This window comes from Tamandua tetradactyla, chromosome 13, assembly GCF_023851605.1.
Source record: "Tamandua tetradactyla isolate mTamTet1 chromosome 13, mTamTet1.pri, whole genome shotgun sequence".
NCBI classification, from domain to species: domain Eukaryota; kingdom Metazoa; phylum Chordata; class Mammalia; order Pilosa; family Myrmecophagidae; genus Tamandua; species Tamandua tetradactyla.
The window spans coordinates 11,570,717-11,589,795 of record NC_135339.1 but is presented as its reverse complement, the minus strand read 5'-3'; the positions used below and the strand labels follow the sequence as shown (position 1 = coordinate 11,589,795).

Here is a 19,079-nt window from a genome sequence, read left to right as displayed (position 1 = left end):
TGTGTTTTCTTTCAGACTGTATTCTTAGTTTTCATTGTTCTCCCTTTCTTCTCACCCCTTGTTTACACAGTTACTTGGCCATTTTTCTCTTGCTCAGGCTTAATTTGGAAAGTTAGATTGGGCCTTTGAATTGCTCTGATGTAATGTGGATGAATTCCCCTTAATACTCTTCATACTCCCCATAATACTCTTAGCTGTGACCTTCCATGTTTACCTTTCGCTGCACCTTCCCCATCATATACCTTTTGAGGGGTGTATGTGTTGCTTTCTATTTACTTTTCTGTGGTTGAAGGGTGTGAGGTGGTATTGGGGCAAAATTCTTCGATACCAGGTTTTCCTATTTGTTAAATGTTCTCTCTCCATCCTGCCAAGGATATGGTACATTTCTGTGAACCTCAGATCCTGCCCACAACTCAGAATATTACCTGGGAAGTTGGTAGGTGCTGGGGGCCCCTCTTGGCTCTGCTGAAGTGTCAAAGCTTCTATATTTTCAATATTTTACTTGTCTTTTTCAGGGCTTCCAGATCATGCCCTTGGATCTTCCATCCCAAGTGGAGGATGTTTATAAACATTTTTAACTTTTATTAACTCACCTACTTTTTAATTTTTATTAATAAAACCAATCAGCATGCAATACAGACATTCTTTTTTTTAATCACATAGTTGTCTATTCATCATCATGATCATTTCTTAGCACATTTGCATCAATTCAGAAAAAGAAATAAAAAGAAAACAGAAAAAAAATTCATACATACCATATTCCTTGCCCATTCCATTTATTGATCACTAGGATTTCAATCTACTAAATTTATTTTGACATTTATCCCCCCTATTATTTATTTATTTTTAATCCATGTGCTTTAGTCATCTGTCCATAGGTAGATAAAAGAAGTACCAGACGCAAGGTTTTCACAATCACACTGTCACGTTGCAAAAGCTATATCATTATATACTCATCTTCAAGAAACATGACTATTGGAACACAGCTGTACATTTTCAGGCAGTTCCCTCCAGCCTCTCTTTACGCCTTAACTAAAAAGGTGGTATCTATTTAATGCATAGAATAACCTCCAGGATAACCTCTTGACTCTGGAATCTCTTAGCCAGTGACACTTTCTTTTGTCTCATTTCTCTCTTCACCCTTTTGGTCGAGAAGGTCTTCTCAATCCCTTGGTGCTGAGTCCCAGCTCGTTCTAGGATTTCTGGCCCACATTGTTAGGAAGGTCCACACCCCAGGGAGTCATGTCCCATATAGAGAGGGGGAGGGCAGTGAGTTTGCTTGTCATGTTGGCTGAGACAGGCCACATCTGAGCAATAAACGAGGTTCTCTAGTGGGTGACTCTTGGGCCTAATTTTAAGTAGGCTTAGCCTATCCTTTGCGGGGTTAAGCCTCATGTGAACAAACCCCAAGATTGGGGGCTCAGCCCATTGCTTTGGTTGTCCCCACTGCTTGTGAGAACATCAGGAATTCCCCACTTGGGGAAATTGAACTTTCCCCCTTTCTCACCATTCTCCCCAAGGGGACCCCGCAAGTACTTTTCCATTCACCCTTCAGATTCTTCTGGGATTTATCGAGGCATCACTCTGGACAAACCTACAAAATCTCATGCCTTACTCAAGGTTCCATGTGCTTATGGTGTTCAGTTAAGCTGTCCACGCAAGTTATAACAGGAAATGTGCTAGTCAAAATATAAATTTTGTACCAAATAAACATTTTTTGCTTTAGTCTCCCACATAAGTTAATGTTTTAAAATATTAACTACCATCTGTTTTTAACACCCTACATTATTGACATTCCTTTGTTCTTCCTTATGCAAAACATTTTTAAATTTGTACATTTAGTCACTATCATTATACACTCTAGGCATTCCTAGATTATACCATCTCAGTCTTTATCATCTATCTTTCCTTCTGATTTCCTTTGTGCCCCTAGGCCTCTTCCCTCTATCATTCTCACATTCAGCTTTCATTCAGTGTTCTAACATTATTGTATTACAGTTAGGTAATTGTGCTATCCATTTCTGAATTTTTACAGTCAGTCCCATTGCACATTATGTATCCCTTCAGTTCCAATCACCCAAAATCTATCCCATTTCTGTCTCCTGATGGTCTCTGTTCTTAACTGAAATTCTCCAAGTTCATTCATTAATGTTGGTTCATATCAGTGAGACCATACAGTACTTGTCCTTTTGTTTCTGGCTACTCTCACTCAGTATAATGTCCTTAAGGTCCATCCATGTTGTTACATACTTCATAACTTTATTCTGTCTTACAGCTGCATAATATTCCATCGTCTGTATATACTATAGCTTGTTTAGCCACTTGTCTGTTGATGGACATTTTGGCTGTTTCCATCTCTTGGCAATTTTAAATAATGCTGCTATAAATGTTGTGCAAATGTCCGTTTGTGTCTTTACCCTCATATCCTCTGAGTAGAAACCTAGCAGTGGTATTGCTGGGTCATATGGCAATTCTATACTTAGCTTCCTGAGGAACCCCCAAACTGCCTTCCACAGTGGTTGTACCATTTGACATTCCCACCAACAGTGGATAAGTTTGCCTCTTTCTCCACATCCTCTCCAGCACTTGTCGTTTTCTATTTTATTGATAATGGCCATTCTGGTGGATGTGAGATGATAGCTCGCTGTGGTTTTGATTTACATTTCTCTAATAGCCAGGGAAGTTGAGCATCTTTTCATGTGCCTTTTGGCCATTTGTATTTCTTCTTCTGAGAAGGGTCTGTTCAAGTTTTTTGCCCATTTTGTAATTGGGTTGTCTGTCTTTTTGTTGTTAAGTTGAACAATCTCTTTATATATTCTGGATACTAGACCTTTATCTGATATATCGTTTCCAAATATTGTCTCCCATTGTGTAGGCTGTCTTTTTACTTTCTCGACAGGAATTTCTTTAATATACGAAAGTGTTTGATTTTGAGGAGTTCCCATTTCTTTCTTTCTTTCTTCAATGCTTGTGCTTTGGGTGCAAGGTCTAGGAAATTCCCTCCTATTATAAGATTTATAAGATATTTCCCTACATTTTCTTCTAAAAGTTTTATGGTCTTAGATTTAATGTTTAGGTCTTTGATCCATTTTGAGTTAATTTTTGTATAGAGTATGAGATATGGATCCTCTTTCATTCTTTTGCATGTGGATATCCAGTTCTCTAGGCACCATTTATTGAAGAGACTGTTCTGTCCCAGGAACTCACCTACTTTTCTCATTACTGCTTCTGTGCAATATAAACAGGCTGAGAGCCATGCCACCTTGTACAGTATCTTCCTCTGGCTATTACTTGTTAAAATTTGTTGGTTCATAGTTTAAACAGTTTCTTGTTTGACTGTAGCTGTTGTGATTTTTTTTTGGTTAAAAAATACACATGCATGTAGATATGTACATTATTATTTTCTGTCTTTTTTATTAAATATTGGGGAAAGGAAATTCTGTATTTCTGTTTCATCCTGCCATCATTATTTGAAAGTCTGTGCGATTTTCTAAATGTCTATTTTTGATATGATTAATAGCACTTATGCATTCTAGAAACTAATTCTTTTTTTTTTACATGGACAGGCACCAGGAATCGAACCGGGTCCTCTGGCATGGCAGGCAAGCGTCCTTGCCTGCTGAGCCAACGTGGCCCGCCCTCTAGAAACTAATTCTTAATGATTGAGTTGATTTGGAATAGTTTTTCTTTTTCCATTAAAAAATAAAAAGAACAAATTAAAGAGAATGACCTAAGATACAATAATTTTTAAAAATCATCAGTGATGCTAAGACAAGCACTTTTCTTTTACTTGGATTTTGCCTTGTGTATGTTTTCATAGATTTTTATATAATGTGCAGTAAGCATATAAAGATCATAATATATTTCACATAATTTTAGGTCAGTCATCTTTATAATCTCATCACATGGCATGGGACAATTTATTAAGTAGTTACTCAAATAGGGACTAGTTCTCTAGTTTGAGGCTCTTGTGTGTTTGTACATTGAACATTTTGAGTTTGCAGTTTTACACTGACATTAAAATAAATTTGAGGGGTTAAAATTAATGGACTAATCACCTCTCTTTATTAAATCAATAGAACTCTCACCCTGGTATTAACTAAAATGTCTGCTGTGTCATTGGATGCAAATTCTTTTGAGATGGTTGATTAAAATGACAGCTGATATTCCAAACCCTTAATGCCAGAACAGTTTTTTGGGGGAGCTGTTGTATTCTTATCTACATCCTCCCTATGACTTGAATAATGGAGGTTTTTAAAAAATGTATTTATAAGATCATTTGTGCTTTTCTAAGACATAAAACCACATATTCTAATCTTTAAAGGAGAAAAAAAATTACCCAAAAGTAAAAAAAAAAATTTGAATTAGATAGTGGAAATTGTACTGTTGAAATATTCATTTTTTAAGGTTAAATTTGATATCTAATTTTATTGTTTCTAGACTTTGTTTTTATTATTCATAACCTAGGTTTATAAAAATGTTTATAAAATATGTTTTATTTTCTTCTAGTATATAGTTATTAATTTAATATATTGCGTTCAATATTTCTAAGAGTTCTGTAGGAATCGTGAGTAGAGTTTGAGCTTTGCTGCATGCAGGTGCATAAGTATATGCATTTGTAATTATGTAATAGTCCTTGTAATTATCCTTTTTAGGAGTCTTGACTATACTTTTTTTTTCTCCTCAGGTTCTGTCAGTTTGTAAGAACAAATGTACCTTATAGCTCATGGAAGAAAAAACACAAATCAAGACGTTTTTGGGTTCCAAGTTGCCAAAGTATGGAACAAAATCCATAAGAAGTACACTGCAGCCTGTGTCAAATGGAACACCTGTTAGTTTGTTTGGAACTTCCAAGAGTAGCAGTGTCCAAAGTAACATAAAAAATAATGGCTCCGATTATCCATCACCCAATTCATTTAATTGGAGAAAGGCAAATAAATACCACCTTGGTGAACAAAGTGCTGGAGAGCCCAAGAGTACTCCAAATACACATGCTAAATTAATTGATTCTGAAAAACATGCTCCTGCTCAAGCAATGTTTGATAAAAATGGGATGAAGGGAGGTCTAAAAAGTGTTTCTTTATTCACATCAAAGTTATCAAAGCCATCCACTATGTTTGTGCCATCTACAGAGGAGTTAAACCGAAAGTCTTTATCTGGATCATCTAACTTGGGTAAATTCACGAAAAGTACATTATTAGGAAGGACTTCATATTCTTCAGTCAGTGCTCCAAAATCACAATTGAATGAATTTTATGGAAGCCGATCGACCAGCCTCATGCAGAGACCTAGAGCAAACTCCTGTGCCACTAGAAGCAGTTCTGGAGAAAGCTTAGCACAGACCCCAGATAAATCTATTACTTGTGAAAAAATGGTAAGGTCGCAAAGCTTTTCACATTCCATTCAGAGTTCATTCCTTCCACCTTCATCTATAACTAGATCACATTCCTTCAATAGAGCCGTAGAGCTTACAAAGCCTTATCAGAACCAACAGCTACCCATCAGAGTGCCTCTGAGGTCGAGTATTTTAACAAGAAATTGCCGTCAGGCAGAAGTACTCAACGGGAATGAACATTTAGGGTTTGGGTTTAATAGGCCTTATGCTGCTGCTGGAAAGAAGTTGGCTTTACCAAATGGTCCAGGCTTAACTTCTGCCTTGGGTTACAGGATGGTTCATCCCTCTTTACTGAAATCCAGTAGGTCTTCCTTTGCTGGGAATATCACAGCTGATGGTAATAAAAATTCACCTGCTGACACATGTGTAGAAGAAGATGCTCCAGTTTTGGCTAACAACAGAGCTACTGACAAGGACCAAGAACTAACTGAAAATGATAGTTATAGAACAGATAATGACCAGACCATGAAGCGTAATGCTAAAATTAGATACCTGAGTGATGATGTGGATGACATTTCCTTGTCATCTTTGTCGTCTTCTGATAAGAATGATTTAAGTGAAGACTTTAGTGATGATTTTATAGATATCGAAGACTCTAACAGAACTCGAATAACTCCAGAGGAAATTTCTCTCAAAGAAGAAAAACATGAAAATATACCCACAAAGGATATATTTGATTCCTCCAAGGCAAATGAAAAATCCTTCAGTAAAACCGATGAATGGATAGATATAAGTGTGTCTGGTAAATATTAATATCCTTAAGTTTGTTTGCTTTCTCCTAGATATTTTTATAGCTGAACTTACATTTAGAATTATTTTGTGATAAATTCCAAGATGCTATCAATTTCATGGTTTAAATTAAATGAATATTGGGAGAGAGGATGGATGTAGATAAAATTGAAGTTGGGTAGCATTTATCTTCTTTGTTCAGTGGTTTTACACTGTGCTTTTCACCATATCCAGAACAACATCATCATCTATAAAAACTCTTTTCCTAAGGTATCTTCCCTTGGTTCTTCTTTGGCTATCATACAGTGCCTACTCCTGCTACCATCTTTTGCCTTAGGGTAGCAGCTCAGGGTCAATGCTATTTACTAAAAGTGAAGCTATACCAAAGGGTAAATGCAATAATTGAGATAATATAGGTTGTATCTGACCTAACAAATTTTTTTGTAATCCCAGGAAATTTTCGCTTTTTAAATGAGGGGTTTAACTTTCTTGTTTAGCAGTCTTGGTACTTATACATTCAGAGGAACTTTATTATTATTACTATTTTTTATGTCTGCCTACATATATGTATTTCTATATCTAGACACACACACACAGAGGCAGATATGTATATCATGGGGAATTTTGTTCACAACTTTTTTTTTAAGGGGGTTGCATGGGTTGGGAATCAAACCTCGTTCTCCCACATGGCAGATGAGAATTCTACTACTGAATTACCTCTGCATTCTTGTTATTATTATTTTTTTGATTTTCTTTTTTTAAAAATTTATTATCTTTCCTGTTACTATTTTTAATTGAAGAAAATGATATGACACATGTTAAACATTTCCTGTTATAGTTGGTTATCCTAGCACTAACTGCTTGAGAAAATACATCTCTGTGCCCATAAAGTCTGGAAAAAGAGCTTCCTGAAGGGATTGGATATAGACACTTGGTCTAATTAAGGGTTTCCAGACTGTGCCGAGAGTTCACACAAACCTTCAGTTGTCTCATGATCTTCTAAGAGTGACTGCCACACAAGTTTTTTCCTCATAAGGAGATAACTGCGAGATTAAATAGTATACACAGAGTCAAGAAGTTTTGTGACAGTGGTTAAAGAAGAAACACCTTGGGAAATATTTTAAAAATGTAAAGCTATGTTTAACATTCTAAAAATGTCACAGTAATCAAAGATGGTTAAATGAATTTTCTTTATGTCTATTAGGAAACATTTCAGTAGATTATTTTTAAGGTTTTGCCCCTTGCTTTTTTTTATTGTTTAGGATTTAGAAAATGCTACCATTATGAAATATTTTTCTTTTTGTTGGCTATTTTGTTATATAGTATATTAAATTATTAGAGCTTATAGTTTAAGAATTTGAGAAATAATAATATTTTTGTCGATTAATTGCTGTTTTTCTTTTTCTGTTTTTCAAATAAATTGAAGACAGGAGTGAATGTACAAAACATACTTCTGGGAATAACCTGATTTCTCCAGATACAGATTACAGAGCCGGTTCTTCATTTGAACTTTCTCCGTCTGATAGCTCTGATGGCACATACATGTGGGATGAAGAGGGCTTGGAACCCATTGGGAATGTCCATCCGGTTGGGAGCTATGAGTCCTCTGAAATGAACAGCATTGTATGTATGGATTTATATACTCTTTCAAAATAATTGGTTACCTTACCTCCATGACACGTGTGTTATTGTTTAGATTTTAAAAGTTTGTGAATTAACTTTTGGGCTTTCAACCTTGCAAAGATATTTTGTAGGAAATATCTGACCCTAGTGTATAATAAAGCATGGAGTATGTATTTACATTTGTATCACATGACATGACTTAAATATGCTTATATATATTCATCATACTTACATACATCCTATATTGGTCAGGTTAGGATAGGCCAGTGGTTCTCAAATGATGTGTGGGGAGGGAGGGCTATGTTTAGAGGCATTTTTGATGGTTAAAGTTGAGGGACACTACTGACATCTAGTGGGTAGAGTTCAGGGATACTGCTTAACATCCCACACTGCACAGGACAGCTGCCCACAGCAAAAAATTATCCAGCCTAAGATGTCAGTAGTGTTGTCGTTTAGGAACCTTGGCCTAGGCTATGCTGAGGTAACATTCAAGCTCAATTCTATGCAAAAGTGTTTTTTTTCCACTCTTACAGAGTCTTTTGCAGGTCTGTACAACTCTTTAGGGCAGCTGTCTTCAGTGATCTAAGCTGCTTTGATCTCAGGGATCCACCATCTGAATTTGAGGCCCCTTTGTGTTACTGTGATAAAGGGAGTGCCAGTGGGTCTCACATGTGCAGTCACTTGCTTTGTCTTGGAAGTGCCACTTGGCTCACATATATTGACCAGAACTATTCAGATGGCCCTGCCTACTTAAAGGGGCCAGGAGGTGAAGTTCTCCTGTATGCCTAGAAGCTAGGGGGAACCAGGTATGAGTAGACCTACCGACATTTGTGAACATATTCTTACAAGAAGGATTTCAGGGACCTTATAAAATATATACTGTACAAGATTAAAATAATAGTAAATCAGGAATTGTGGCAAAGAACGAAAAAATAAGGTCACAACGCATTAGAGTAATGTAAAGAATGAGGTTAATTGGCAAAATCATGCTTGTATTGTCCTGAAATCTTGCTAGAGGTAGTGATGCAGAGCTTTCTTGAATCTTACCTCAAAGAAAGTTCAGAGTAAGGTGAGGAAGGCATGAGCAACTACATGATTTACACTATCCTTTAAAAAACAAAAACAAAAATGAAAACAGGGAGATTACAGAGAAGCTCAACTATTCTTTTTTTTTTACTATTTTTATTGAGATATCTTCACAAACCATGCAGTCCACCCAGTGTATAGTCAGTGGCTCACAGTATTATCACATAGCTGTGTATTCATTACCATGATCATTTTTTAGAAAATTTGCATCACTCCAGAAAAGGAACTAAAAAGATAAAAGAGAAAACTGATGCACCCCACACCCCTTACTTCTCCCTCACGTTGCAATTTACCCAGTGTTTTTACCCCTCCCCATTTATTTATTTTATAATAATATTGAATTTTTCTAATATTTTATATTATTTTATTAATTTATTATAAATTAATATTATTATATTATTTATTTTTTTACTCACCTGTCTGTACTCTGGATGAAAGGAGCATCAGCCACAAGGTTTTCGCAATCACATGGTCACATTGCAAAAACTGTATAGCTATACAATTGTCTTAAAAAATCAGGGCTACTGAAACACAGTTCAACAAACAGTTTCAGGTACTTCTCTCTAGCTACTCCAGTACATCATAAACTAAAAACAGATATCTGTATAATGTATACGAATACCCTCCAGGAAAACCTCTTGGCTCTGTGAAATCTCTCAGCTAATGAAATTATTTTGTCTTATTTCTCTCTACCCCCTTTGGTCAAGAAAGCTTTCTCAATCCCATGGGGGTTCCAGCTCATCTCCTGGAGTTGTGTCCCATGTTGCTAGGGAAATTTACACCCCTGGGAGTCATGTTCCATATAGCACAGAGGTCAGGGAGTTCACCTGCTGAGTGGCTTAGAGAGAGAGGCCACATCTGAGCAACAAAAGAGATTCTCTGGGGGTGACTCTTAGACATAATTATAAGTAGGCTTAGCTTCTCCTTTGTAGGAATAAGCTTCATAAGGATAAGCACCAAGATGGAGGACTTGGCCTATTAAATTGGTTGTCCCCAGTGTTTGCAAGAATATAAGGAATTCTCCAAGTGGGGAAGCTGAATATTTCTTCCTTTCTGCACTGTCCTTCAAGGGGGCTTTGCAAGTAAATGCTTTTGTATTCTCTGCCCAAATTACTCAGGGATGTATCAGGGCACCACACTGACCTGTATAAACCAGAAGATCTCATTCTCTGTTCATGATTCCATGTAATTATGGTGTTCAAATAAATTGACCATACAAATTAAACCTTCCATGGATTCTTTAACTATTTTTCATTGTGAAGTATCCACACACGTACAATCCAATGATACTATACAATCAGTGGCTCACAGTATCATCACATAGTTGTGTATTCATCACCATGATCATTTTTAGAACATTTACATCACTCCAGAAAAAGAAACAAAGGGAAAAAAGAACTTGTACATCCCATACCCTTTACCTCTCCCTCTCATTGATTCACAGTATTTCAATCTAACCAGTTTTTACCCTTTATCTCCCCCTATTATTTATTTATTTTTATCCTTATTATTATTATTATTTTTTCTCATCTGTTCATACCCTGGATAAAAGGTGGGTCATACACAGCATCTTTACAATGACATGGTCACATTGTAAAAGCCATGTAGTTACACAGTTTTCTTCAGGAATTAAGGCTACTGGAACACAGCCCAACGTTTCAGGTACTTCCTCTAGCCACACCAATACACCATACACTAAAAAGCGATATCATATAAGGCGTAAGAATAACCTCCAGGATAACCTCCCAACTGTTTGCATCTCTCAGCCACTGAGACTTTATTTTGTCTCATTTCTCTTCCCCCTTTTGGTCAAGAAGACTTTCTCATTCCCATGATGCTGCTTCTGGCTTATCCCTGGGAGTCAGGTCCCATGTTGCCAGGGAGATTTACACCCCAGAAGTCATGTCCCACGTAGAGGGGGAAGGGCAGTGAGTTCACCTGCCAGGTTGTCTTAGAGAGAGAGGCCATATCTGAGCAACAAAAGAGGTTCTCTGGGGGTGACTCTTAGACATAATTATCAATAAGCTTAGCTTCTCCTTTGCAGGAATAGGCTGCTTTTGAATTAGTTGTCCCCACTGCTTGTGAGAATATCAGGAATTCCCCAGGAGGGGAAGTTTAATATTTCCTCCTTTCACCCCATTCCCCCAAGAGGACTTTGAAAATACTTTTTTATTCTCTGCCCAAATTACTCTGGGGTATATCAGGGCATCACACTAACCTGTACAACCAACAAGATCTCATGCCCTATTCAAGATTCTATGTAATTATGGTGTTCAAGTAAACTGACCATACAAGTTAAATTAGATAATGTGCTACCCAAAATATAAATTTTTCCTAAATAAACATCTCTCCCTTTGGTGTCACACAGAGGTTGAGGTTTGAGAATATGAGCCATAGCATCCTTTACTTGGTATTCTGATTGACCTTAGTCCTATCCAGATCAGCTTCATATATTCATATCTCTAAATGAAGTTTGATCACTTTTCAGCTTTTTAAAAAAATTTTTTTTTTGAAAAATATGACAGGAAAGAAACACAAACATTTTTAACATATGATCATTCCTTTCTACACATATATTCAGTAATTCACAATATCATCACATAGTTGCATATTCATCATCATGATCATTTCTTAGAACATTTGCATCAATTCAGAAAAAGAAATAAAAAGAAAACAGAAAAATTCATACATACCATACCCCTTACCCCTCCCTTTCATTGATCACCAGCATTTCAATCTAAGTTTATTTTAACATTTGTTCCTCCTATTATTTATTTTTATTCCATATGTTTTACTCGTCTGTTGATAAGGTAGATAAAAAGGAGCATCAGACACAAGGTTTTCACAATCACACAGTCACATTGTGAAAGCTGTATCATTATACAGTCATCTTCAAGAAGCATGGCTACTGGAACACAGCTCTACATTTTCAGGCAGTTCCCTCCAGCCTCTCCATTACATCTTGACTAACAAGGTGATATCTATTTAATGCGTAAGAATAACCTCCAGGATAACCTCTCAACTCTGTTTGTAATCTTTCAGCCATTTACACTTTATTTTGTCTCATTTCAACTCTTCCCCCTTTTGGTCAAGAAAGTTTTCTCAATTCCTTGATGCTGAGTCCCAGCTTATTCTGGGATTTCTGTCCCATGTTGCCAGGAAGGTCCACACCTCGGAGTCATGTCCCACGTAGACAGGAGGAGGGCAGTGAGTTTGGTTTTTGTGTTGACTGGAGAGAGAGGCCACATCTGAGCAACAAAAGACGTTCTCTTGGGGGTGACTCTTAGGCCTAATTTTAAGTAGGCTTAACCTGTCCTTTGTGGAATTAAGTTTCATGTGAACAAACCCCAAGATTGGGGGCTCAGCCTATAGCTTTGGTTGTCCACACTGCTTGTGAGAATATCAAGAATTCAACTTGGGGAAGTTGAATTTCCCCTCTTTCTCACCGTTCCCAGAAGGGGACTTACTTTTCAGCTTTTTTAATAGTTGCTGAATGGGGTAATGCTGACTTTCATAGCTTCAGAGCTCTAACTCTGAGACTGAGGTGTCACGTAAATACCTGAGGTTTCTGGGAATGACCAGATTATATACAAACAACTCAGTGTCTCAGAATATAGAAATATCAGTTACAACTCCTAAATATATGTGACTACTGTAAGAGCTTACAATCTAGGAACCTTTACATTAGTCCCCAACCTGTTAACCTATACTCTATTGATTTCATTTCTCTGAATTTGTATATTATAGTTAATCCATATGAGTGAGACATTATAATATTTTTTTGTTTCTGACATTTTTTTTTTATTCAACATATTGTCCTTAAGGTTCATTCACCTGGTTGCATGCCTCGCAACGTCATTCCTTCTTACAGCCAGTTGCTCAGTAGTTATGTATACTCCACAGTTCCCTCTTCCATACCTCAGTCTTTGTACCTTTAGGCCACCTCTGTCCATTGTAACTCTTGAACACTGCTGCCATAAATGCCAGTGTGCAAATGTCCATTCCTGTCTCTTCTCAGTTCTTGCAGGTGTATACCTAGCAATAGGTTTTCAGGCTCATATGGCAAACCCACCCCTACCTCTCCTGTGAAATCACCAAGCTGCCCTCCAGAGAGGCTGCACCTCTCAGCTTCACTGCCAACAGTAAATAGGTACATTTCTTTATCCACATCTTCTCTAGCACTTGTTTTTCTCTGTTCATTTTTAAACGATTTTATTCACACATCATACAGTCCATCCTAAGTAAATAGACATGCCTTCACCACCATAATCTTATGAAGACGTTACCTTTTCTTCTGTATGGTATCCATACCCCTCCCCCATATCTCCCACTTGTTAACATTTAGTTTTGGCATAATGCTTTTGTTAGATTCAGTGGAAGCACATTACAATATTACTGTTGACTATAGACCTGAACTTCTTCTGTGAATTCTTATAAAAGACAGTGCTTTGATATATAGTAAATAATGTCTCTAATAACACCCTAATAGTGTATAAATAGTGAATTTTTTGTGGCTACACTTTACAAATGTACTTCAGCTTTGATGTAAAACACTGACATAATTCTAAAAGATATGTAATTTAGTAAAACATTTCTATAGTATGGCCATAACAGTGCAGTCCAGACAGCCATACTATTTGTCTTAGTACACTGGAAAATTATGAAACATTTAGTGCACTTGACAATTATAGAATATTTAATGAATGAATGGTATTTCTCTCAGGCAACATTTCACAAATATTTCCTATAGCTGAGTGTTTGATAAGAGTTGAGTAACAGTGAGTTTGAAGTTCTGTTTCTTAAGTTGTTCCTGCACTTTAACTATTTTCTCTTAAAGCTGGTGTAGCTTCAGAAATGAGTCAATAACCAGAGTTATTTGTATTCTTACCACACTTGAAGTTGACAGAGGAGAGACCTCAGGAATTTTTAGTTATTTTACATTTTATTCATTAATCCATGAAATTGCCATTTTAAAGGACAGTTTGCTAATACAAGCTAAAATACTAAGCTAGGCAACTTGTGAAATGAGAGTGCTAGCTGGTTAACTTTAGAATTATTTTGTCCAATTCTTCTATTCTAAATCTCACCAAACGAGAATTCTGCCACTGAGCCACTGTTGCACCCCCTCACTATTGGGATTTTGATTGTCATTGTGTTAAAACTGTAAATTAATTTGATGATCATCATTTTTACCATACTTTCCCGAATATGAGATCAGTTCTTTTCTGAAAGAATTTATTTGAAACACAGTGTAAGAAAAAATGTTACTTTTTTCAATAAAAGCAAGATTGTATTTTTTAAGATTATAGAAATTTCTCGTCTGTGCAAGTATATGCATAGAAAATTGTTTGCATAGTTCTTTCATGAAGATATTATTAACTATCAGTAATTATTATGCATATTTTCTTCTTACTGAACTTTGTAATTTTTGAAGTTAAAAATGACCAATGAAGAAATCAAGCTGAATGAGGTGACATTAGAACAGAGAGAAGGCAAAATGTGAATGATTCAGTTATTGAGAACTTGGCTAGAACTATTCAAGGGACTTCTTATTTTAAGAAATATTGTGAGTCATGTAGGTAATATGCCATATGAGTACAACAAGTTGGTGTGTTTCAAGTTAGCCTTTGTAACTACTTTCTATATAATATATGATTTTCTGATAATTGTATGGAAGAATTGGTCGTCTTTGTGGATATATTAAGTTCCAGGTGGATTTCAGGCAATGTAATTTTTCATACTCTGAAGATTCCATGTCCAAACCAGACTTGGAAAAAATAATTACTGTAACTGGTATCCTTTTGAGTTGCACAAATATAGAGTAGGATGCAGATTTAGTGTAGAGAGAGTATCTTTATCTCATTAGATAAAGGATGTTCAAAAAGTTTATAGCCTTAAGTGCTTTCTTATTAGGACTTTTTAGGCGATTAAGAGGATTGATGTGGAAATGAACATTGTGTCCAGCAGATGGCAGCAATAAGTCACTTGGTGCCTGGCATTTTTTAGAGGTACACTATCTTTAGTTTACTTTTCAGTAACTAGTGACAAAATAGCCTACTGTAAAAGAGTTCAGAAGTCATCTGGGTTGACCATTGTTTTTTTTTTTTTAATTATTATTGTATAATATAACATATATACAAAGCAAAGAAAGACAAAAGCAGTAGTTTTCAAAGCACGCTTCAATAAGTAGTTACAGGACAGATCCCAGATTTTGTTATGGGCTACCGTACCATCATCTCAAATTTTCCTTCTAGCTGCTCCACAACATTGGAGACTAGAAGGAATAACCTATTTTTTTTTTTATCGTCACACTTGACTTTTTTTTTTTCTTTTTTGTGAAAAGATCATTAGTCTTTAATATCCATTGATCATTAGGCAGTTGAATCTGGAATGGGAAACAACAAAAATATTCATTCCATGCTTTGGAAAAAAATAGTCTGTGTGTTTTTTTCTGTGTTTGGCTTCTGATCTAAAAATCTTTGAAATCATAGAGAGTTGATGGCAGAAATTGAGAAGACTATGCTGAGATCTCCTATGATAGCAGATTTATTTTTGCTCTGAACTTCTATCAGTTTTTTGTTTTATAAATTTTAAGCTTATTTTGTTATGTGTGTACCTGTTTACAATTTTTATTTTCTTGTGAGTGGACTCTCAATCATTATTTAGTGACCTTCTTTATCGTTAATTATGCTTTTGGTTTTACTGTTTATTTTTTCAGATATTAATATACCTTACCTGCCATGCTGGTGACGCGGGTTCTATTCCTGGTGCCTTCCATGCAAAAATAAAAAAATAAAAAAATAATTGCCTTACCGGTTTTATTTATTTTTTCCTCCTTTTACTGTCAACCTTTTTGTTTATATAGCAAATAGCTGATTATTTAAAAAAAATTCAATCTGTGTCTTTGTTTTAATCAGTGAGTATAGTCAATTTATGCTTTGCTTTTATTTGGTATACTTGGACTTCATTCTGCCATTTTATTATGTTTTAATTTAAATTGCCTCACCTTTTCTATTTTTTCTTTTTACTTCTTTTTCCCAAATATTTTCAATTGATAGCTGTAACTTAATCCAAGAGGACCCTTAGTTTCTCCTCATTTTTCTTGGTCCCTCCATTCCCTCTCACCAAAGTTCTCCTATACCTATCCCTTGTTTGTATTGTGTCTACAGCCTTACCCCTGAAACAACCATCATTGAAGTTTTCTAGAATAATGCTTATTCCAGTGCAGTTCAAGATAAGGAGCTTTTACTGGAGTATAAGTCAGTTGCCATTACTATCACAGTTTTTAGTTCAATCCATTGTTTAGTTCAGCTGAAATTGTTTTTGATAGCAAGAAGCTCTCTTTGAAGGAAGCAATGTGCTGATTTACATTCTGTGAAAACTCCTTATCTTGGGGGGTTCCTTACAAGAAGTTTACTTTGCACTGATCTAGAATTTATGCTATTTATGTATTTAAATCCTAACAGTATTTGGTTGAGATACACTTTACATACAATATTGTAGACAAATCTTTTGCATACTGCTCAATGAATTTTGACAAATGTATATATTCATTTAATAGTCATCCAGATTAAAATATAGAATATTTTTATCACTTCAGATGAATGAACTTTCAGTCATTCTCTAACCCTTCAGAAGCTCAACAACTATTCCGATTCCCATCACATATAAATTGAATCACAAAAACATACTGTTTTATCTCTGGCTTCTTTTTTTTTTTTGCATGGGTAGGCACTGGTATCTGGCTTCTTTTAATTGCTATGTATTTATTAGTTGTAGTTTATTTGTTCTTCTTGCTGTAACATAACATTTTTTTTGCAATATAGTTTTACAGTCATTATCAAAGATCAGGGCTGGGTAATGGAACTGGATTATAGTTCAACAACTTCAGGTATTTCCCTCTGGCTATTCTAAAACACTAACACTAAAAAAAATATCTGTATAATGAGTCAGTAGTCAGTCATTTCTTAAATCCTAATTTCTCATTTATACCTCCTTCCTGTCATTTAATCTTTCAGTCTTCAGGGATATTGGGCAATGATCATTTTAACTTCTTTGTGTTGGAAAGGGGTATTGACCTTATGGGGTATAGGAATGAATCTGATTATTAATCTTAAGAGATTGGTACCTCTAGGTTTCAGGACTTACTTGGCCTAGGCTCAGTAGTGAAGGCTAAGTTTCTGAGAATATAAACTTACTAAGAAAAATTTTTATAGAGATTTAAATAGAGCCCAGGGTACTATCTAGGGGTTTCAGGACTACTGTTGGTTGGGGCCTGGCATACTGTGGTAGTTTAAATATCAAGCTAAAGCTTGCTTAAGAGTGTCCTCCAGAATGACCTCTTGACTGTTTTGAAATCTCTTAACCATTGAAATTTTTTGTTCCATTTCTTTTCCTCTTTTTGGTCATTCTTAATCCTGTGATGTCAGGGCCAAGCTCATCTTGCGAGTCCTGTCCCATGTTGCCAGGGAGGTTTACACCCCTGGGAATCATGTCCCACATGGGGGAAGGTAGTGGGTTTCTTTGCGGAGTTGGCTTAGAGAGAAAGACCACATCTGAGCAACAAAAGAGGCTCTCAAGAGGTGACTGTTAGGCATGAATACATGCAGGCCTAATTTCGCCATTGCAGAAATAAGTTTCATAAGGGCAAGCCTCAAGATTGAGGACTTGGCTTATTAAATTGGAAGTCTTTAATGCCTGAGAGAATATCAGGATTTCCCCAGGTGGAGAAGTATAAGAGCTCCACATTTTTCTGCAGTCCCTCAAGGGGACTTTGCAAATACTTTATTTTCTGCCCCAAATACTCTGGAATGTATTTGGTTATGACATTAACCTGTACAGAATAATAAGATCTCATTCCCCATTCTAGGTTCCATGTAATTAGGTTGTTTAAATAAACTGACCAGACAGGTTAGATTTGATGGTATGCTACAGAAAATTTAAATTTTGGACCAAATAAATGTCTTTTCCTTTGGTCCCATGTTTGTTTTTAATTAACACTGTATGCCAAGCCATTAAGAGTTCAAAGTTTGAGAAGGTTTGTGGAAGGTCAGTGTGATAGGGGAGGTTTGGTTTCTTTATGAGTTTAAAATGACAGGGAGGATTTTTTGCGTTTGTTTCTTATCTATCTCCTGCTTCTTCAAAATATGTCAATAGGGATCAGCAGACTATAGCCTGGCCATTTTTTTTTAATGCAATTTTATTGAGAGATATATATTTACATACCATACAGTCATTCAGATTGTACAATCAGTGGTTCACAGTATTGTCATATAGCTGTGCATTTGTCATTACAGTCATTTTGAACATTTTCATTACTTTAAAAAAAAAAAGAATAAAAAGAAAAAGAAAAGTGAAAAAAATACTCAGAACATCCCATACCCTCCCTTCCCCAGGCCATCAGTTTTTGTTGGTAAAGTTTAATTGGAACACAGCCATGCCCATTCAAATGAATGTATGTAAATATGTAGAGTAGTTAATCTAAGGCTACGTTCATGCCACTATGGCAGAATTGATTAGGTATGACAAGAGACTATATGGTCCACAAGCATAAAATATTTACTATATGACCTTTTAAGAAAATGTTTACCAGCCCCTTCAGTAGAATACTGTTGATAATGCTTAAGTTTCAGAAACTAGTTTTTCAAACCGAATATAACCCTATATGAACTTTTAGACATTCTATTTTTCTCTTTCACATCATTCACATCGCCATTCCTTATCTGATCCCTCAGCTAAAGATATCCAACCATCCATTCAGCATAGGCAAGGCACGGGTACAGTGATCCAGACAGCTGCACATTATGTTCTGGAGCTTATATTGTAATGGTGGGGGCAGATACAGCTGACATAATTACCTAGCTCAGTAGTCAGTTATCTTCAGTCAGTGACTGGGGAAGGTGCCATGGAGGAGAATTACAAGGCGTGGAAGTATATCATTGTAAGAACTGGTTTAGTGTGGGGTGTTAGGTAAGCCTTTTCAGGAAATATTTTGTTTACTTTTGACTTGGGGAGCACTAGGTAAAAAGAACGTATTTTATTGGAAGAATGTTATGTGTTTTAGGAAACAGCATGTGGGAAGGCTTGGAGGCAGGAGGGATTGTAGTGTATTTGAGGTACTAAGAGAAGGCCAGGATAGCCTGAGCACTGAGAGGAGGGGGGAGTGGCAGGCGAGAAGTATAGGGCCTTTATGGAACTTGAAAGACTGTGGTCTTTATCCTAAAACCTGAAGGGAAGACATTGGAGG

General features: G+C 36.1%; 1 protein-coding gene across 7 annotated transcripts in view; it reads left to right on the top strand.

Moving 5' to 3' along the window:
* The window catches only part of CCSER2 (coiled-coil serine rich protein 2), a 226,441-nt gene that overhangs the window by 56,825 nt on the left and 150,537 nt on the right, over positions 1-19,079 (top strand). For all 7 annotated transcript variants that reach the window (XM_077124712.1, XM_077124711.1, XM_077124710.1 and 4 more), the window contains 2 exons: positions 4,688-6,137; positions 7,551-7,747. In XM_077124712.1, coding sequence (XP_076980827.1) covers positions 4,727-6,137; positions 7,551-7,747 — 1,608 coding nt within the window. In that variant the 5' untranslated portion in view covers positions 4,688-4,726. The remainder of the gene's footprint in view (positions 1-4,687; positions 6,138-7,550; positions 7,748-19,079) is intronic.